Source organism: Petromyzon marinus, chromosome 24 (assembly GCF_048934315.1).
Source record: "Petromyzon marinus isolate PM22_M1 ecotype Great Lakes invasive population chromosome 24, UKy_Petmar_22M1.pri1.0, whole genome shotgun sequence".
NCBI lineage: Eukaryota > Metazoa > Chordata > Hyperoartia > Petromyzontiformes > Petromyzontidae > Petromyzon > Petromyzon marinus.
The window spans coordinates 14,203,847-14,226,788 of NC_133690.1; the positions used below are offsets into that span (position 1 = coordinate 14,203,847).

Here is a 22,942-nt window from a genome sequence, read left to right on the forward strand (position 1 = left end):
ATCACCACCACCACTACTCCCATTATCACCACTACCACTACTCCCATTATCACCACCACCACTACTCCCATTATCACCACCACCACTACTCCCATTATCACCACCACCACTACTCCCATTATCACCACCACCACTACTCCCATTATCACCACTACCACTACTCCCATTATCACCACCACCACTACTCCCATTATCACCACCACCACTACTCCCATTATCACCACTACCACTACTCCCATTATCACCACCACCACTACTCCCATTATCACCACCACCACTACTCCCATTATCACCACTACCACTACTCCCATTATCACCACCACCACTACTCCCATTATCACCACCACCACTACTCCCATTATCACCACTACCACTACTCCCATTATCACCACCACCACTACTCCCATTATCACCACCACCACTACTCCCATTATCACCACCACCACTACTCCCATTATCACCACCACCACTACTCCCATTATCACCACCACCACTACTCCCATTATCACCACTACCACTACTCCCATTATCACCACCACCACTACTCCCATTATCACCACCACCACTACTCCCATTATCACCACCACCACTACTCCCATTATCACCACTACCACTACTCCCATTATCACCACCACCACTACTCCCATTATCACCACCACCACTACTCCCATTATCACCACTACCACTACTCCCATTATCACCACCACCACTACTCCCATTATCACCACCACCACTACTCCCATTATCACCACCACCACTACTCCCATTATCACCACTACCACTACTCCCATTATCACCACCACCACTACTCCCATTATCACCACCACCACTACTCCCATTATCACCACCACCACTACTCCCATTATCACCACCACCACTACTCCCATTATCACCACTACAACCGCCACTACCCCATTCTAACCCCACTCACCATCACACTCTGCTACCCTCCCACTCTCCACCAAAACCACCACCACCATGTTCTCTCCCGCCCCGTTACCCTCCCATTCACCCTCACCACCACTAAAAACACCTCCTCCTCTCCCTGATACCCTCCCACTCACCCCACCACCAAGACTACCATCGCCACTACCATCACAACTACCACCACCACCACCTCCTCCACCCCCTGCTACCTTTCCCACTCAACCCCCACCACCACCGGCACCACGGCCTGGTCCCAACGCGGTCCCCACACCCACCCAAGCCCGCTCTGTTCTAAACATCCCCTTCATCTGATCGCGGCCATTCATATGCATGAGATAGGAAGTGGCTCCCCTCTTCTATTAAGTGGCACCAACAAAGGGCCCGAAAGTTTACGCATTTCTCACGCTACCATTTCCATCCTTGATTATCTTCGAGCCGGCTTGCGGGCACCTCTCTGCGGGTGCGTAAATCATGGACGTAAAGAAAGGAAGGAGCGGGGGGCGGGAGGGGTGAGGTGGGGCGAGTAGGGGAGTGCATGGGGAGGGTGGACGCGGGATGGAGGGTTGCACTCTGAGAAGTTGGAAAGGATGGCCGGGCGGACAGAGAAGAAGGGGGGTAGCGGAGGTGGGGTGGGGAGGTTTGGGGTGCGGTGGGGGGGGGTGTGGGAGTGAGAGGAGTGGAGTGGGCTGGGAGGGAGGGAAATAGTTGTTAAGCTAGCCCAAACGCCGTTGAGAAGTCACTGTGTTGAGGGTCATCTCGATCATTGTCATGCTAATGTCAGTGTCCCCGGGTCTCCCTCCTCCTCCTCTCTCTCTCTCTCTCCTCGCAGCCCTCCCTCTCTCCACACCAGCAGAGCCTATAAACAGACCGCTCGCTTGTTTAGAAGCGGCCGCTGTGTTCGTGCTCATAGACGCATTAAAGTTTATTAGAGCGAGGCTGGATGCCCCGTAATCCGACGCGATTTCACGTTTACGGACTTGAAGCTCGCTCTGCTCTCCAAGCTCCCAAACCTACTCGACACCCCTCCCCCCATACCTCTTGCGGCAGAAGTAGAAATGGCAAATTTACTGGCACGTCGATGAGGGGGGCTTCCTCGCGTGCAAGCGGCCAGGTCAACGTCGGACGAGCCAATGCTTTCAGCAGTTTTGCCTTCCAATACCTTGTCGGGATTTGGCCGTGCCTTGTGTGGTTGGCTAGCTCTGCGTAGCGGTGGGGAGGAGAGAGGAGGCTTGCTGCTGCTGCTGGTGGTGGGGTAGAGTCGTGAGGAGGTAGAGGTGGAGGGGAGGGGAGGTGTGGAGAGAGAGGAGGAGGCAAGTGGGGGGTTGGGGGTTAGGAAGGCTTTGCCACTGCCAGGGCTGCTGATGTGACTGACGGCCTCGGCATGTAAATTCGTTTTCCGCCGTTCCGAATCTCAGACGAGTAGCGGCTTTCCGAAGCGACACAGGAGCTTACCACTGGCTCCTCTCTCGACCGGCCACGATGAAGTCTGTTTGTTTTTCGTGGCGTTTCTGTTTGTTTTTCCTCCTCTTAAATACTGCTCCCTGTTTAGGAACCACCGGCCTTCAAGGTAAGATGTTTTCTTATTCTTCACATTTCTATTTTTCGCGCGGCTTTGACTGGACGCGTTGAATGATGAGTGGATGTTCCGAAAGCGATCCCTGTGGATTGGAGACAGACCACCACCACCACCCCCCTCTCTGTCCACGGTGCTAAATGACCGTACCGACGAGAATCTTTCGCGTCCCGTTCTGGGGGTTCCGTCGAACAATTTGGCAGGAAAAAAAATGTTAATCTCTGTACACGCGTGTCTCTCTGTGTTGTGTGTCTCTCTCTGTGTTTGTGTGTGTGTGTGTGCGCGCCTGTGTGTAGACCCACGGCACACACTTCATATCACCGCAATTTACATCCCCGTGGCTGGTTTAGCGGCTGCGCGGTAGAAAGCCCCGCGCGGGTTATTTAATTGCGTCCTTGCAGCGAGACGTATCGCTAGAATGTCGCGATGAATGAAGAGAGCCCGCCAAGTCTAACCAATGTCTTTCCGCTGCGTCCGTGTTGCCTTATCTACGGCGGACGATCTTGCCCTATTATTTATTGCAAGTGCCGGCCAACAATTGATATCCCCAATGGGTTGTTTGCCGCTGGGTTTTTTTTATCTCTCAAATGTAGCAGAGACCAATTACGCGCTTGCTACATATACACACACGGCGTATATAGTTGGGTCAGCTGTACGTATGTTTTTGTGTGTGCCAAAACCTTGATATTCAAGAAGGCAATACGCCACGGCGGTGATTGTGGATCTGTATCGGCAAACCCGCGGCGCTCTTCCGACGACGAAGCTGCGTTTGGTTTTCCAGGCTAAACTCGTTTGCTTTGCGCAGCCTTAAATTGTGTGTGTGTCTGTGAAACTCTAAGACAAACACGAAGCCGCTCTTCACGTGTGACATTTTTTTGTTCTTTCTGTCCTCTCTCTCTCCTTCCCTTCTGCAGCTCCTCCACGTTACACGATAATGCCAACGCAGCATTTGTAATTGTGCTCGTAATCAGTCAATGCACTTGTACCCCAAGGGTAGTGGAGTTTAAAATGTGTTTGTTTCCCCTGCTTTACGTATGAATGTGCTCATTTATGTGTCTAGTGTGTGTGTGTTTGTTGTGTTACGCGACTTTAATCCGTTGTTGATATTTTGTAACAGAATTCACGAGCACGAGTTTTTGGTACTGCTCAGCTCACGACTAATTTATGACTGCGTTCATATTTAACGACTCTTTATTAATTGTTTTGCAGTTTAAAAAAAAATCAAATTAGCCGAGCGACACTTTAAAAAAGAAGACAGGTTTGGATTTCACACCGGGCTACAGAAGGGACGGGGTGGGTCAAACTGGAAGTTGGAACTGAAAATAAATTCAATATCGGTTCGTAAATAGACCTTATTAATTTTTTTGCCTGTACAGCACAACAGAGATAAATCTAAAATTCAATACACGCTCAAGCAAAAACAATTAACACGGATTGCATGCGGGCAGTAATTACATCAGCTATAATTTAAAGTCACGGCGATATCGACACGGCTAGAAACAATTACCGCATTTGGCACCCACATTGCGATCGATTGCGTTAATTATTTGTACGCATGCCAACATTAAGCCATCGATCGCATTTGATTTTGTACCGCCGCGGCAATGATTTTGTGAGCCGTTTGGGAAAATAGGTCCGGGCGATTATTGCAATTTTTTACCTATACGCCACTGATTTTACACGTATATATACCACGGGGTGTGTGTGTGTATATACATCGCTTGCGAGTTGGTGTACATTGAAGCTTTGAGTTAATTCGCTGGGAGTTTAAACAACAACAACAAAAAACCGGTAGCGAAATTCGTCTCGCTTAGGCGTGAGAGGTCCGTGCGTTGAACGACTTTTCAAAGCGTGTGCGTGAATGTGTATACGTACAGCATACTCGAGCGCACATGTACAATACAATACGCAAGGGCGGACAGCCCAACTCTCTCTTTCGTGCCATTCGGAAATTTAGTTTAAAAAAAAAACCGCATATATACTGCACATATGTGTATACCGCACGTGTACACCATACCGTAACATATGTCAGTCAACTGCGCCGTGTTACATATGCAATGCATGGACTTCAAACAAAAAAAATCACAGTTCCTGGCAAAATAGATTCCGATCTTCCTTTTGAAACAACGAGTGAAAGACAATGGATCTGGTCAGGTGTATGTGTGTATGTATATGTACACGCGTGTTGGCATGCGTGGTTGTGCTGAATGCGTGTCCGTGTGTCTGTGTGTGCGTGCGCGTACGTATGTTCGTGTGTCGTGTATGGGTCCCGTGGGACTGTGGGAGCAGTATAGCGTCGTGGGTAGAGAACCAGGCGGCACGAGTTCGATTCCCGCTCACGAACGATAACATTGGCGAATATTTGAACCAGCCGTGGACTCACGGGCGTCGACTAGGTCGACTCAGCCTTGAACGACTTCCTGTTGCGGTGTGCAAACATCAGCACTGTGGGGAGACAAAGGCGGACGGGCGCGGTGCCGTTGGCCAAACACCTCCCACGTGAAACGTGCCGCTCTCTATGGGGGTGCTCGCTCACAGCACCTTGCCCCAACAGTCTGTCGAGAAGGCTACCACGGGGGATCGGTGTTCTCCTGTGCGCGTGCGCGTATGCGTGTGTGCCTCCGTGCCTGGTGTGTGAACGTGCGTGTGATGATGCACATGTTTGTGTGTGTTTGTGTGTTGTGTGTTGTGTGTGAATGTGCGCTGCGAGTGCAGTGACGCGCGTTCGTATGTGCGTTGCGTTGCGCAAGTGAGCGTATGCGCACGCGTGTGTCCGTGTGTGTTTTGTGGGAGTGTTTTTTGTGTGCGTATCTCCGTGTGTTTGTGACCTCCTTGCCAGCGAGCCTTCGACATTTCGCGTGGCCACAAAGCGCACCTAGCCTGGCACAAGCGCCGTGGTGTCGGCGGGGAGCGGTGGCGCAGTGAACAGCGCCCATTGCGCTCCCAACTCGGCTACTTGAGTTAGATACCCGGCTATGGCTAACATCACTGGTCAGTGATATCCCAAACCTGCCCACGGATTCACCTAGGTCGACTCGGCCTCAAACGAGTAACCTAGTGCGCTGTGTGAGCATCGACACGAGCGCACAAAGACGGCCGGGGGTGGTGCTTGCCAAATCAGCCCCCATTTACGCGATGTCGGCCTTAATAGGTGCTCGCAAACAGCACTTGCCCCAACAGTCTATATAAAGGTTATACGGGGGATCTTTGTCTTATTGCCGTGTGTGTTTCATGTGCGCGTGTGTTGCGTATCTATGTCACGTGTGCGTGTGTTGCATAGCGCGTGTGTGCGTCACGTTATAATACTCGCTCCGACTACTTACCAACCAGGCATTCATTTCTCACTGACTACGTTTCGGATGGCTGGTAGACTGGAGTAGGTGGGCAGGTGACGAGTAGGCACAGGCACGACGACAGGAGGTACTCTGGACGTGGTGCGGCGAATAAAATAAACCATCACCCAGCAATCCGCCCAGCAGTATAAATGGGTACGGCCACGCTTCATGCTTCGGCAGGTTTGCTTGTGTTGGGGTAAAGTGTGGGGGGGTTTCACTTCCCACCTCTTCCAAGAGGGTCTGGGAACAGCAAGCGTGGAAGTGAAAGCTGCAGTGCCATTCGAGAGGTGGCTCGAGAGAGCTCCCTCCAGTGGAAGGGGGGGGGGCCGCTTCCGCTAGCAGTGGCGTGAGCGAGGGATTGCAGGGGCTGCACCTGTACTTTACACTAAACAATTTGTTTTTCTTGATTTTTTTATATCAGACAATGCCCCGCTGAGCTACGTAGCTCTTTTTTTTCAGAAGCGACCTGACCACAAAATTATGGCTGAACGAAGTGGCTCATCATCACGTGGGAATGTATAGCAGCCAAATACTCAAAAGGCGTGATGGTGATTCTAAATGTGGAGGGGAAAAACCGGAGGACCCCAGAGACAAGGCGACCACGGGGAGAGAGACACACGCAATTCAAATGTACAACAGGCGTCAGGGCCGAGATCGAACTCACCGACCTCCTGTATACCAGGCGAAGTCGTTAACATCTCCAAGCCACCGTGATGATGATGCTGAGAGAGAGAGAGAGAGACGCAAACTCTAAATATACAGCAGGCGTCAGGGTTGAGATCGAACTCACCGACCTCCTGTATACCAGGCAAAGTAGTTAACATCTCCAAGCCACCGTGATGATGATGCTGAGAGAGAGACGCAAACTCTAAATATACAGCAGGCGTCAGGGTCGAGATCGAACTCACCGACCTCCTGTATACCAGGCAAGGTAGTAAACATGTCGCCACCCTGGCGTCCTCTTTACCCCTTGTCACCCGACACACGCCGAACCTTTCTCACACAACCCTGTCTGTTGTACCCCCCACCCCTCTCCACCCCCCCCCCCCCACAAAGGGGGCCCTATGGCAGACAGAGACGAGTGCGCCGAGAGCACGGACGACTGCCACATCGACGCGATCTGCCAGAACACGGCGCAAGCGTACCGCTGCATCTGCAAGCCGGGCTTCAAGGGAGACGGGACGCACTGCGAGGGTGCGTGCCCGCAGAGCGTACCTCCACTCACCCCGACGCGCTCGACCCTCGTGCGAGCTCACGCTGAATTCCCGTGCCTCCGATTTAGCACGGTCGGCTACGTGCGCTGCGAAAGAAGTTCAACACGCATATACATACACACATACGTACGAAAGAGAGAGAGAGGAACGTACACCGAGGAGATGGAACGATGAAATCAGCTCGTCTTGTGGTAGGAGCGAGGTGGATTGTTGAGGGATGGCAACGTCTTGGGGGCAGGGGGGAGGTTAGGTATTGAGGGCCTTCATCCAGCAGTGGATTCATCATGGCTGATGGTGATGCTAAGCTACCGTGTCACCTGCCTATGACCAGGTTCACCCCTGCGATGTGCACCCTCGCCTCGTCAGATCCCAGAAAGCTAAGCAGGGTTGAGCCCTGGATAGTACTTTACTGGGCGGTCACCATACATATATCGTAGTCGTTCTAGGCTGCTGCGATGCCACGTTTTGGGCAGAAGGCAGTGCAGAAAACTCAATTGTTGGTGCTAAGCGTCTATGCTACTGCGTCTATTCTTTCTGCATTCACCAACCCGAACTGAGCAGTGTGGTGAAGTATGCTCCAATGGCCCCTGCAACCCGCACGTTGTGAGTAAGCCTTCATAAAGCAGTGGATTGACAAGAGCCCTGTACATATAGTACAGCGCTTGCAATAGCATTCATTTACAGACCTTTGTCAATCCATTGCTGAATATTGGCATGCCCATGTTTGTGTCAGTGGTCAGGGTTTGGTCATACCGTACTTCCTTCCCCGTGCTGTGACATTGGAGAGTTTGCCCGGGATCCGTTCAGATATCACTCGCCACTGATACTAGCCGTAGTTACGAATCCACGCGGTGCGTGAATCACTGCGTCACACTGCTGCTACCCAAATTGCGCTTGCCAACGCTGCCGTCTGCCCAAGAACACAGATCGATGGGGTTGTTGAACGATCTCTTTTCCAGGGCTTAATTTCTCATGGAATATTATTGGGGGGGGGGGGGGGTCCAACCTCACGTAGTCTACCCCCCCCTTCCCCTGCAACAGCAGGTGAGGGGTGGAGGGGTATATTTTCTGAAGCTCAGCCCCAGACAGCTTCAGCTGGCTGAAATTAATCCCTACTCATTTGGAATACATGAGAAGGCACAGGTCGTTAATGATGCGTAGATTCATCGACGGATGTGATTAGAATACGCACATTATATGCGCTAATCTTAGCGCTCAGGTTCACGGAGCGAGCGGTTAAAAGGGTATAAAGATGTGTAATACATAAAAACAGACAATTTTTAGAATCTCCCGTTAGTAGTGGAAGGGAGGAGGGGGGGCGATGGAATTGTTGCACCCCAAGTGCGCTCGTACTTTTCACTTTCTCAGTATAAATAAATGCTGAACTATGCGACAGTAAAACTTAATAGCATTTTCTAAATTCCTTACCACTTTTCAAGTGAACTGCAAGGGCTTACATATCTGCGTCGAGGTGAGAGCATACTTCAGCAGAACTGCCGCTGCCTGTCTCCTACGTACAAAGAAAACGGTCGTGTTTTTAGTCCTCTCCTATTATTGGCTTTTCCTTCCAATATCACCAAGCAGTATTTGTTCAAGCAATCTCACTCTGGACTGGTTTCAACTGTCCGCGTCTCGTCATCAGGGTCGCTCGATCACCACAAGTCAGAATCAGAATATTTATACTGGAGGAATCCGATGAGCTATAAAGCTCTTTTTGACAGATGTCCAGTCGGGGCGGGTAAGAACGTTACAACAACAAATAATACAAAACAAATTACGATCGGAGTGCAAAGTACAAGTGAGGTAAACAAATCACACAAACACATTGGCAAGAGCACCCCATATAAACGACGAGACCCCCGTTTCAAACGCGAAGAGCAAATTCTGTGAACGCACTCGTTGCAGCCAGGACGCGTAGGCATACAAATAAATATAGCAATTGAGGCAGAGTACTTCCCGCCTATTCATATTGCAGCAGAAGTGATGAGGATGGAGGCGCAAGTCTCGTTAAGTGAAACGATGAGCCCTGCACTTTTACGGCAGACGGCTGGGCATTTTTCGCATTACATGGGAGTCTCATTGTGGAACGATTTTTCACTTCTAAAGGGTGCGATTCGCTAATGTCTGCTAATGGGAATCTTGCATGTTGCGATTGCAAGAAGATGTTGGTAAAAGGTCTAAAAAAAAAAACATCCTAATTTGTTTCAGAGTCCGAAAGTGTTTCGACAGCGAGCCGGTGTATCTGCCCATTGTTTACTGTGTAGAAGGGCCATTGCCTGAAACGTTGCGTGACATCTTTCTGCTGTCGATTAAGAATTTGGTGATACCTTTTTTTTTGCTGTTGCAGCTTTGCGTGTTATTCCCCCGTGTGCGTGGGTTTTCTCCGGGCACTCCGGTTTCCTCCCCACGTGACAAACACTCATTAAAGGAATTGGCCAAACATCCCAAGGCAAGGGCACCTCTTGAACAAACAATAAAATCACGAGATTCAGTGGGGATTTCCTCGGCTAAATAAATGGCTTAATTTTTTGTTACGATTATTGCCACTGCAACAACACTAGGGTACAAGGTTTGAGTTATTAAGGTGTGCGTGCTGCAGGCTAGCTTGTTGTTTACGTTGTATTGTGCCATTCCATTTATACGCGTGCGTCTATAAATCCTGAGTGTGACCGGTAAATTCCTTGGTAACGGAATTACAGTGCAGAATATTGAAATAACCTGATAATCACACGGTGTGACATGAGCATCCTCGTTGCGATACCTGCCGGTGCGATAAGCAGAATAGCCCATGTCATCGCCGTGTCTGACATGCCTGCATTTGTTCTTGTGGTTCCATTACGGACACGCAAATAGACAAAACACACAAACAGCATGTCAGTACTGTACGATATATTTGCTGAGAAAATGCTTCCGGTTGTCTTTCAATGCACGGGGACTTTAACCAGAACCTATTCTGCTGAATGCACTTACGTTCAGGAAGAATGAGTAAGCAGTTCGCCGCGCGTGAAAATGTCTCCACCATGGAACAATTGGTGCTATATAATATTGGTCTGGAAAGCCAAGAGGCTGATGGGTTGAAACATAAATGCAATTATAGACAGAATAGAGGACAGAGTTCTGCTTAGATTTGCTTTTACCTATATCATGCTTTACAACAGTGTATAATAACAATACAGTATTGCTCTTTGTGTTGAACAGGACACCATATGTTTAATAACATCTGGTAACCCAGAAGCATTTGTTTACCGAATCCTGACTCTGCTGATGAGACCCAGAAGGTCAAAACCAGGTCCAGAGGTTGCTTGCTTAAACCAAATGTTCCAGAAAGGCTGATAGACGCTTTTATTTTTCCATTCATATTGAAAATACAAAGAAGGTAGTCTTCTGCTTATATTTGCTTTCATCATCAGATAGGCTGTAAACGTACGTTCCGTGACGCAAACACCCAGAGCTCTGATCTGTTTCACCAGTCTTGAGGACTCTGGTCCGTGACCTGAACATATCAGGCTGAGCTTGTCGTATCGCCTTCCCTGGGCTTATTACCGTCATGCGCGCGTTAAGTTATCACCCATTCATGCGAAAAAATGCGCATTTATAATGTGGCTGCCCACTGTGATCGGATAATCGTGAAAAATCCAGTCGAGGAGTTACGGTGCTCGAGTAAATTATGGCTATTGGGTGCAGGCTTAGACTTCTTTAGGCCGATGCGAAGAGTATGATTGCATTTTGCCAAGGACCGATCATTTTGACCAGCTCTTGTGAAATTGCACAGCTTGTCGATATGAAAAAATAAGAGATGTAACTTCGCAAATTAATGTTCATTCACAATGTTTAAATTGGTGCAAATGCTTGGCAATTTTTATTTTAAGTAAAAAAATATCAGGCTTACCACATGCCAGTGCAGTGAATTTCACATTGTGTATCGTTGTTAATTGAAATAAATACCTTTCAATATAACAGATATATACCAAGTAAAAACCATTTGGGTGGAGCAGTGGTACAGCGGGTAATGCACTGCACTACGAACCCAGTGACCTGAGCAACACCCCCGACCATGGCTCTATCGTCAGTTGTGTCTGACCCAGTGTGCTCCCACTTGACCAGTGCACGCTAACCGGTGTGGTGAAGTATGCTCAAACGGGCTTGATCATGCAGCAGTGCATCGGCGAAGGGATGAAAAATTATTATCGATTATCAAATACAAAACGTGCTTTTATAAAGGGATACATTTTGAGACGTCGAATCTTATTTTTTAATCGGTTATCTACATCGCCCAATCGTCGCCGAGGCAAAACGTCGTACGAAGTGACGTCACGAACTTAAAATAAAGTCACTGCAAAAAATCCATTCCCGTGTGAGAAAACTACAACGCGAACAAACACGAAGCACTGCAGGCAAACAGCGTGGGCCCTTTCTGGCTAATGTGCCGTCGCAATTATGAATGGCCAGCAGTAGAATACAAACTAATTTCCTTTTGTGGGCTACCGCTCTAATGAACGCAGGGCCCTGCCCGTGCGGATGATCTGGCGTGGACGCCCTCAGCAGACCATCAGTGGGTCACGTGGGTCACGGGTCAGAGGCCCTGGGGTCAAATTGGTGACAATTGGCAGGAATTTTTCCTGGGAGTTTTCGCCCCGCGCCCGTTATCGGACGTTGGGCAGGGGGTTCGAGACGGGCGAGCGGGAATCTTGGCTCGAGCTGCGTAACCCCTCGCTGCGTCCGTCACCGGTGTGGGCCGCCGCACACCTTCGTTCGTGTACGGAGGGGAAAGGCAGATTTCCCGTCTCGTGGGTTCGCACGCCACGCCTGGCTTCGCCGTTGCTACTCTACGCGAGTGGAAAAATCAGAGTAAACCCCCCCCCCCCCCCCACCAAAAAAAAGTCTGGGTGTTTTCTCTCAGCTCCGTTCGTGTTTAAACAATTTATTTTTCTTGTTTTATTCCTTTGTTTTTGGAACTTGCTGCTCATTAAGTATTATGAATCTTAAATATTAATTATTTCACGGGGGAATATATTGTTGGAAAACATTGCTAGTTTCTTCTGTTGTGTTCAAAGTTACCGTACTATTGCATTTCTGCCATTTAAAAAAAATATTACTTTGTCGACTGAGAAAAAGTAACGTGTAAGACCTTTGTAGTCTGGATGTAAGAATACAGCCCAATGGATTGAATTAACTATTGTAGGGTAATTAACTCAGTAAAACTAATGTGAGCAATCTGACAAGGCACGTCTAATTTGCGCGCATTAATCCCATCTGCAATGTTAAGTCTACAAAAGCAGCCTGACAGTTCGTGGCCACGCCAGACCCTACCTCGTCCCCAGCCACTCACGCCGCAGGCGCGTTGAACCAGCCAGTGAGGCCCCGGTGGCATTTGGCGAGATGGCATCATCATCACGCGTTATCGAAATCATTGCGCAAAACCCCACCGCTTTTGCAGGTGTAATAAACCCCGACCGTTTTGAATGCCTGCGTCCCCAACACGGTGCGCTGACTCATTCATGTCGGGACGACCACGCTTAATGGGGTTTTTTCTCTGTCCGTGTGCGTGCACGGCATGCGTTCGCCGCTCGTACTTCGGCCCAAGCAGCTGACTTGCTCTCTCGCGTGTGAATGACTGACTGCCCGCTCAGTCGCGTTTCCTATCGTATGCAAATCCTGCGGTGTATTTACACGTAAGGCATGACCGTTACATTGTAACCCCGGTGAAGGTGCGACGACGCACGGGCAACAACCGCTGAGGAAGGCGGCGGGAAGCCACCTCAGTCATCTCCCTCCTTATGTTATGGCTCAAGAACCCGAGTGTGGTGTTACGAGATGAATATTGAACGCACGTATGTTGAACTTCTTTCGCACCATACGTAGCCAACCGTGCTAATCGGAGGTGCGGGGGAAGGACAACCAGTCTGGGGGGGGACCTTGAAGCCATGGACTCTGGCCATGGGCAAGAGATCTTAAGATGTGGAGAGACATCGCAGCGTACGGATAGTGCCTGAAATAATAAGTCTGCATTATATGTCTGCATTATATGCGTATTAAAACGCAAGAAAAAAATACTGATAATTTAAATACGTTTAATGTTTTTCTTTTTATTATCACATATATGTTAATCCCTAGCGATCAAAAGAACGTTTTTAAAATAATGAACATGCCCTATAAGAATTTAACGATTTTTTCTGTTATGGAAATGTTGGGCAACGACATCTACAATGCACAAATAGAGTCCTCGTGGCCTTGAGATGGCACCACGAGATTTTGGTTTGGTTTAAATAAATATACAGTCCCCGGCGCATCGATTAAGCATACATACATTAAGCATACATACATTCAACGTACGGAGTACATACATAAACTCATTTCTTTAGAACTGCTTTTCGTGTTGAGTTTGTTGCCCTTCCTCCGCACCTCCAATTTGCACGGTTTGCTACGTTCGGTGCGAAAGAAGTTCACCATAGCATACAAGAAGTTCAACATGCAATAAGCTGGTGACCATTTAATTTAACTTGCCCCCCTCCCCCCATCCACCCCACTTTAAAATCAATGCCTGCGTTTTTTCCTTCCCTTTCGAAAACCCGCAGACATCGACGAGTGCGACAGCGACTACACCGGCGGCTGCGTCCACGAGTGCATCAACATCCCCGGCAACTACCGGTGCACTTGCTACGATGGGTTCATGCTCGCCGAGGACGGCCACAACTGCTTCGGTGAGCGATCGTTCACGCCGCCAGGATTCCGCTGGCACATCTCAAACACGCGCTGTTTGATTAGGGGTCTCCTCGGGAGGTTGGGCGCGGGAATGAGGGGGGAGACGTTTGGAGGGTTCACCTAGGGTGATGGCCAGCCCTTTGTGGGTGCCACTGTACGGAAGGCCACACGTTCTTTTCGTCAGACCGATACTCGTCGTGCGTTTGGTGTTTTTTTTTTTTGCCCACGCGTGGTTCCCTTTTTCTTTTTTTCACGTGAGACCGGTGGCTTCTCACGTGCCGACCTTCCGCGCAGGGCGAAGGGTGCCGGCAACCTGCGGCTCCGGAGGCGTGCCCGGCTCTTTAAGGACTGCTGCTTCGTGACGGTTATTTACTGAGGGACCACCGCCTTCGTATTCCCCACAGTGCGTCGCGGCTCTTGAAATATTTCGTTTTTTTTTAATTACCGAAATTTGTGGTTGCGCCTTGGCACAACCACAAAATTGCAACGGAAAGATCTTCCTCCTCCTCCTCTTCTCTGTTGTTTGAAATGTGAACACATGTTATGTGTCTTCCTGTGTTCAGTGGCTCGCCGTTATGTACATGCCCCACTTGGCATACAAAGTCTTGAGATTCAGCTGCATTTAAATGTAACGTGGGTAATTTGTTATTTAATTTAACTTTTACTGCGTAGCTCAAATCCAACACAGTGGAGGAAATAAAATCGATAATCAGACAATACGCCTCCTTTCCATATTTGAGTGCAAAATTTGGCTCAACGCAAGCTAACTCTGGACCAATTCTGACATCAGCAGAGTGAGGCTCGGTTGGACAAATGCCGGTGAACTGCCAAATGCTTATAGGCAAAGACCCTCTCTGTTAGATATGAGTCTTAATTCGACAGAAAACAATATAATGCACAACTTATAATAATAGGGTTTTTCCCCTTTTTTCTGGCAACAAAACTGAAACCTTCTTACAAGGATTCATGTCTGCATTAACCACAATACCTGCAGTCAAAATGCAAACAAAAAAAATACTATGATAATATATGCATTGTCCTTGAAACTGATTGGTCCACACCAAGGGACGGCTTTCTTTTGAGCCTCGACCCAATTGGTGCTCGACCAGATAACGCCAATTGAGCACCAATTGGGTCGAGGCTCAAAAGAAAGCCGTCCCTTGGTGTGGACCAAATCAGTTTCAAGGACAATGCATATATTATCATAGTATTTTCTTGTTTGCATTTTGACTGCAGGTATTGTGGTTAATGCAGACATGATTCCTTGTAAAAAAGGTTTCAGTTTTGTTGCCAGAAAAAAAGGGGAAAAACCCTATTATTACATTTTGGTACTGGCAAAGGAGGTCTAATAATGCACAACTTAACAATAACCGTGGGCGCATGAGTGATTGTTCCCAACTGTGATTAACATTCCCACGCCGTGGCACTGAGGTTTGAGGGCGGCGTGACCAACACAGGGTGGGCCTGTAAAACTCGGGACGTTGCTCGTCGTAAACCTCTCGGCTCAGGAGCCCACGCGGCTCGTCGCTGGTGCCAGGAGGGCGCGAATATTTTCACTTTGAGGAGTGGCAATAATGGGCGGAAATGGCATGTAACACCCTTGCCCCTTTGCTCTGCCGTGAACCGCCACTGCTCCCTTTTCCCCCTCGGAGAGGGTGAAGTTTAAGGAGTTGGTTGGTGTTGCCAATTGTGTCAAATTGCACCACGCTGCAGCTCAGTGAGCATGGGCATTTGGGAAATCGTTGTTGTCTTCTTCTTGTTCTTCATTGAGCTTAGTGGAAGGAAGCTTTAGTGCAAGGTGCACTAACTTAAGCGATTGGTACAATTGAGCATTTATAAATAGATCTACGCCTGAGATGACTATGCGGTTGAGAGGTCACAGCGTTGGGCCCACACTGATGAGGGCATGGGTTTGAATTCAGTCATCATTCAACTAGGTTCTCAAATTGATGGTCTGAGCTCACTCGCTGATGACTGCACAATCACATTTTTTAAATGTATTTGATTTTGCTTAAAACAATATTGTTTTGATAGATTATATTCTCATAGCAGAGTGTATGGGAAAGCATGAAGTAGACTTGATGGAATATTCAGGAAAGGTCCTGTGAATAAATATCTACTGAAGCTGTTATCTGATCCAGAGGTGTAACAGCTCTGTGAGATTTCCAAATGGATTCTGTTTCTTAATGACATGATGCCATTAGCACGTTTGAGTGAAATTTGGTGGAAACCCCCCCCCCCCACGAAATCCACACCTACACTCCCATGACTTCAATTATTCACATATTGTGTACTCGCTGTGAGTAGTCACCTTGACTGTCACGTAGGAAATCGAGCGTTTTGATGCATTAGTCTGCACTTGGCAGGTAATCAAAGCCTCAACGGCAACAGATACAGTGATTGCAAACGTGGCGCATTACCATTCCACAAGACAGCGAATTGACGTTCTTGGATGTCCAATTTGTTATCGGCGTTCACGTGCAGCTAACGCCAAGCTGCAGAGAACTGGCCGGGTGCGGACAGGGAGTTGGGAATCGATTACCTTAAATCGATGACCTTTAATCGATGACCTTTAATCGGAGGAGGCGGTCAGCATGTGCACGCGCATTTATTATCACGATCCCGGGATCAAATGCGACAAAGATCCCCCGTATAGCCTATAACGGACTGTTGGGGCAAGTGCTGTCAGCGAGCACCTCTGAAGGCCGGCACGGCACACGAGGGGGGTGGGTGGCGAGCGCCACACCGGGCCACCTTTGTCTCCCTAGTGGTGATGTTTAAACACCACACCAGCTACTCGTTTGAGACACGCGCACACACACAGAGGGCCCTGCGGTGACTCGAGCGAGTATCTGGAGTCCGCGTGTGTTTATAGGAAAACGTACGGGACCCCGTGGCCGTGAACCCAGGTGACACGGCGCGCCCAATTAAGCTGGAATTATTGCGTTTACACGCGGGGAATATCGAAGGTTTGTGGAATTGATTCGGGCATTCGAAGCCGATTAGAGACGATGCTGCAGAAGCTGAACATCTGCCGGGTTCAATAGCCGTCGGCGTATGGTCGCCCCAGACTCGGGGGACAACGTAAACTCCTTTTCGAGCGGACGACAAATGAACCTTTTTGGCTGGGGACCCCGGGGTCCCAAATAAACGGAAGTCAAAATAGTAATGAATTCAATTTATTTTTCGGCGACTCCGTGCCACCGCACACATAAACGCCGCGACCCGCCTGGGGCGGATCGCTCTGTCGTCGTGTCCAAGCACAGCGGCGGCGAGGACGACTGCGCGGAAGAAACAAAACTTTTAAACTTTGATTCGCGCATCGTGTCGAGCTCGTCAACGGACGTGAAATGACGTTGCAACGCAGTTTGAGGCCATCCATTGAGTAGGTACGCAAACATCTGTCAAAATTTGACCCTCCCTCCCTCCCCTCCCTGTACGCACGCAGACTTTTTACCCCCCCCCCCCCCCCACCTGCGTACGTACGCCTGACGTACCCCCCCCCCCCCCAACCCCGAATCCTATAGAACGGACGATATTTAATCCACGCAGAAACGATCAAGGATTGATTATATTCACGTGTTTAAGCAAACAGATTGTCCACCCCAGGACTATGTAACTCATTTGAAGGCCAATGCAGACAAATTATTATCGAGGCTTCAACCCCCCCAACCCCCACCGCCCACGTTTCCTATGCGTGCGCATATTGTCAGTAGACCCCCATACGCAAGCTACGCATTTGGGTTAACCGCCCCTCCATGCGTACGTACCAAATGGATGGCTCCTTTACGCGAGAGCCGGGACCTTTTGGGACCATGAGGTTCATTTGCCCTCCGAGGTTTTTGTCGCGACCACTCACGCCACACGCCGCGGCCATTTTAATTCCCGTCAAAATTCGCGGATGAAACTAAAAAAATATATAACACCGGCTCATTCATTTTTTTTGCCGTAAAGGTCGCCCGCTAAAGTACTCAAACCTCAGTGGAGAAATGTAACGCGTCCCTGCGATGTTTAAGTTAATGCTTAACCAAAACATGCTATTAGACTTGGGTCTGCATGCTGGAATTGGGGGAGAGCACATGCCGTATTTGAAATCTGGCAACCAAACTTTGAGGCTTGTGTTTTGGTTCTGGCCGATGGCATGCCTGGTGCTTGCACGCTGCGGGCCTGTCGCCCTTCTTTCATTTGCGGCAATTACGAGCGTGGTCCACCAGCAGAAACGTGGCGTGTTTATTTTCATTCCTTGTTGTACATCTCAAATTATATGCGCAGCTTTTTGTGTGCGCGTGTTTTGGGAGCGGTAGTGTAGCGGTTAGGGTGCTGCGCTATGACACCAGCATTCCGAGTTAAATTCCCGTTTCACGGCCAACACCAGTGACGATTATCTGAACCGGTCCTCGGCCTCCCAAAGGTCGACTCAGCCTCAAATGAGTACCTGGTGCGATATGTAAACATCGCCACTAGGGAGATAAAGGCGGTCGGGCGTGGTGTTGGCCACCCACCCCCTCGTGTGCCGTGCCGGTCTTCATAGGTATACGTTAACAGCACTTGCCCCAACAGTCTATTAATGCTTGATGGGGGATCTTTGTTTTGGTATGTGTGTTTGGTGGAGCGGTAAGGTAGTGGTTCCCGCATTGCGCTTGTGAACCCAAGAACCTCGGTTATATTCCTGGCTATGGCTTACATCAGCGGGTGAAAATTTTAAACCAGTCCAGGGATTCCACTGGGTAAACTCAGCCTTAAATGAGAAGCTGGTGCACTTTGTACACATCAGCAATGGGCAACGATGGCCTGCTGTGCTTGCAGACCACGCCACCTCCTCATGCGCTGTGCCAGCTTTCAATAGGTGCTCACTAACAGCATGTCTAAATGGCTATAGGAGGAATCTTTGTTGTTATGCTATTGTTGTTGTTGTGTTGCGTTGCTCGTCAGCATTTATTTGCTTGGCATGAATTTGTAGTGCTCCCTACAGACAGTGCAGTGCAGCAGTGCAGGCATATTTCATAGCAGATTTATTTCAAGTGAGGGCGAGAAAGTTGGCATCTTCCTTAATGATCATTCCTTTCGAAAGGCTTAGTCTGACATGTGAAATCTTTTGGCTAAAAAAAAACGTTGTTGGGCAAACGTGAGAACAGCCAAGTTTACTCGTCATACCACCAGTTTGTTTCCATGGTCAGTTTTATTTTTAATATCCCCTTAATTTTTTTGCAGGGAAAATAAAAATTGCAGTCGCAGTGAACCCGCAAATATTGGCAGAAGTAAGCCTGTGTCGAGTCCCATAATGTCACCCTTCAGTTAAAGTATGTTCCCTCTCAATTGGTCCTTTGTAATGCACTGGACACTCGGAAAATTTGAGTTGAAAATATTTTTAAATCACACTTATAACCTCACTCGATCTAATTTTGGGCACCCTGTATATATATACATATTTAAATTATTGCGTGAGTAATTTCTGGCAGAATGTGATTTGTCCGTTTTCTCACTGCGACTTGCAAATGGCCTGACTTTGTTTCTTTGTTGCTAGCTTTGACAAGCTGTGTCGGTCACCGATGAGACAACTGAACTTCTCTTGTAAATCCCTGAAGGTCCGTGTGTTTAGGTCTGCATTGCCTTGGGTTGTCCCTTGTTGAACCCAGGTCACCCTTTCAAAAGAGATTTTGAGTCGCAATGGGTTCTCACCTGGCAAGATGGAGTCAAGGAACGAATGAATGAAATCTAAGTTACACCGACTCATTTGGGAGAAACGTTATTATTGCCTATATTTGTAAAATTTTATTATTTTAAACAATTATATTCTGTTCCATTCTAAATGACTTGGATGTAGCCAGCGGAATTTGTCAAACGGACCTGACTGCTGATGGGGACCCGGGAAGGGTCAAGGTTGGACTAGAGTTTGCTTTGCTTAGGAAAGTGCTGCTCGATAATGTTTGTCTGGAGGGCCACTAGGCTGATGGACTAAAACATATTTCTGCTTGTATGTGGAGATGCAGAATGGAGCCCTGATTTTCATCTTATCTTATCCCACGGCACTCCACAGCAGCACCGTAAACGAGTTTGTGTACAACGTAAACCCCCGGGGGTCACCCTCGCAAAAGAGGCAACGCACCGTGCGTCTCAGCGAAACGACGATGCCGCTGGTCCCGCCGCTGCGGAGGAGAGGCGCGAGTGAGACGAGGTGGGCTTTTTGAAAAGTAGCAAAAAATGTAAAAGGATCAGAGGCTTGGTTACGGTCACAAATAAAACAAAAAACTCCGCAGGTGCTGGCTGGCTGCTGGTTAAATGGAGCGGCGGTGCCTTCTCCCCCCCGGCCACTTGGCTCGCGTCAGGAAAAAAGCGAGCGGTGAGGGCCCCCTCTCCAACCTCCCCCCCCCCCCCCATGAAAGGAACCCACCTGGGAGAAAGCAGTCACGCCGTTAAAACAATACTCGACGCTTAGAAAAGAAATTAGCAGGAAAAAAGTAAAAATAAAGCTTTGCTTTATATAAACTCTCCAATATCTGATTGAGACCCCCATTTGCTCAGCATTTTAACCAAATGCTTTAAGAGATTTAATTCAAGCTCGGGATTTTTGTGTGTGTGTGTGGAGGGGCGGGTAAAGTTTATTTAACCTGTCTAAATAACGTTTGCATCAGGAAAGTGTCACATTTCCTCCCATCTTTCAGCGTTACAGGCACTTTGTTTCTGGCTGCAGCCTCGGCACCCCAATTATTTTTTGTTTTTCCACGTTAGGAAATAAAATGATAAAAGGATCGCTCGTGTTTTGGAAAGGAATTTTCGATGAAATCCCGCTATTATTTTAAGCGCTAATTTCCGCGGCTGGTGAGGTGATGCCACGGGGGAATGGTCGGATTGGCGTGTGCCGTGTAGAGTCCGATCTGCCCCTTGTTTTGGAGGACCTTGCGGGGAAGTGAAGAGAGATCCACTGATTATGAGTGTTTATTGCTTCTGGGTGTTAGAGCCAGAGGCTTCTGAAAGGCAAGAAAACTCCTTCCAGCTGTGGACAGCAAAGCGGAGAGATGTTGACGGGGATCAATTTGCAGGCGCGGTTTGTCTCCGAGATGATTTTGTCCTTTTTTTGAACGCACGCTAAGCCACATTTCCTCCTCCTTCTAAGCCAGAAGTTCCGTTAATGTATGAGGTCGGCTGGTTGGAATTTTCCCTCTCTCCGTGTGCTTCTATTCCGCGGCTCTTCTCTATGTCACGTCCACCGTCCTCACATCTCGTTCGACCGCATCCTCCCATCTCACCCTCAGTCTCCCTCAACTCCTTCTGGCCCTGCAGCGGTGTCATCTCCATCGCCATTCCAAATTCCGTCTTCTTTGTCTCTTCTCAACACGTGCCCAAACCATGAACCGTCTCTCCTCCCTCACCTTCTCCGGAATATTCATTATCCTTGCTAAGGCTCTGACTTCTTCATTCCTTCTCCTTTCCAACTTCCATCTCAGAATCCTCCTCCTCTCCTGCCATTTCCAGCACTCTTCTTTCTATTTTCTTGCGGTCTTCCTTTACTTCGTGCCCACGTTTCTGAGCCGTATAACAGCGCCGGTCGTATCGCCGTTGTTCTATATATTCCCCCTTTTTCCCATGGCACATTGTGAGCGAACTACATCTCCCTGCTGCCAACAAAAATTCCAGTTGGTTTTAGGTTGAATGTTTCTAGCGTGTTGTTTTTTTTTATACTTTTGGAGTTTGCGTGTCTCTCTCTCCCTATGGTCGCGTGGATTTTTCTCCGGGTCCTCCGGATTTTCCCCTCCACTTTTAGAAACGTGCGTTTGGAGTATTTGGTTGCTCTAAATTTCCACTTGATAAGCCACTTCGTTGAAATAGAGCCAAGTAGCTCAGTGGGCCTTACCTGGTAAAAACAAATGTTGATACATGTACAGTGTAGGTGTAGCGATTCACCCCTAAGCCCTACCCCTCCCACAGCCAATATAATGATTCCTAATTGATTATTGAGTTCGGCAACATACTCGATCCAGTCGACTTGATCTTGTGAAACTCTCCTCCAGCCGACATAACCAAACAAATGTAATGGTCACGTGGTGTCCAATCATTTCCATGAGCTATTCTTATTCTTGTTTCAGTTAAAGAACGATTATCACAAGCGAATTTTAGAAACTGGATATGACGTTCAGCTTGAAACTGTGCCAAGCATCTTCAGGACATAATACGGGAAGTCACACTTCCTGGATTATGTCAAGTGGCTGGATGAGTCACGTTCATTCACCACATACAATATGTCGGTATTGCAAAACATCGATTTATACATACACGATGAGATGCTTGAATTGACGAGTTTAAGAATCAGTTTTAACATATTAATTTGTGCATAGTTACACCCATGCAATGCAGTATTATGACCTATGCATCGGCTTAAGATATGTGCCGTGCGATATCGTTACCATCATCATCATCAGCCATGGCCAATCCACTGCTGGATGAAGGCTTTCCCAAGCGACCAGCAGCACTTTCCCCACACCTCCTATTAGCATGGTTGGCTCCATACGTTGCAAAATAAGTTCAACATACATGAATACATAGTGCTATAATATTTAAACAACTACAGAAAACGAGCCTTTGTTTTCAAACAAGGCTAAAGCACACTGGAATTTGGGGAGGGATTTAGGGGTGAAGGTACAGCCTTGCAATTGTATGCTCACCCCACTGCTGGTCGAAGAGTCTCCACTAGGGGGAGCTTTAGAGAGCCCCTCCAGAGGGTATTGGGCCTACTCTTCCACGCTAGCCAGATGTCTTGGAGGAGGTGGGAGTCCGTAAACTTTTGCCCCACCACACGAGAACCAGCCGATTGACTTTGTTGCATACACGTTTATACTGCCGGGTGGACAGAGGCGGAGGGGTGGATTTAATACACATGGGGAGGATAATATGTATAAACAAATCCATTTGGAAATGTTTAAGATGACACGCTGCTTTAATGAGGTTGATGAATGGCTTAGCACATTAACGGAATGCTTTCTTCCAATCAGTACGCTATATCCAGTATATACATAAACACTGGATTCTGGTTCATATTGCCCTGGTTATATCAATCCCTGCTCATTGTAACGAAAAACAGCATCTTGGCGTATAACCTTGTTAGTTAAATAGGCTGCGTAATATCAATTGTCCGAGTGCTCTAGTGCACGGTGGAGTTGTTTGTTCAACGTATGGAACGTTCTGTGCCTAGACAC

At 48.3% G+C, this 22,942-nt stretch overlaps 1 protein-coding gene across 9 annotated transcripts in view; it reads left to right on the forward strand.

Moving 5' to 3' along the window:
• The first annotated feature begins 1,754 nt into the window (after positions 1 to 1,754).
• LOC116945579 (signal peptide, CUB and EGF-like domain-containing protein 2) overlaps positions 1,755 to 22,942 on the forward strand; it is a 179,319-nt gene continuing 158,131 nt past the window's right edge. For 5 of the 9 annotated variants that reach the window (XM_032960018.2, XM_032960020.2, XM_032960019.2 and 2 more), the window contains exons 1-3: positions 1,756 to 2,494; positions 6,892 to 7,029; positions 13,625 to 13,750. In XM_032960018.2, coding sequence (XP_032815909.1) covers positions 2,407 to 2,494; positions 6,892 to 7,029; positions 13,625 to 13,750 — 352 coding nt within the window. In that variant the 5' untranslated portion in view covers positions 1,756 to 2,406. Of the gene's footprint in view, positions 2,495 to 6,891; positions 7,030 to 13,624; positions 13,751 to 22,942 lie in introns of all 9 variants that reach the window. The other 4 variants (XM_032960015.2, XM_032960017.2, XM_032960016.2 and 1 more) reach the window with 1 other exon arrangement.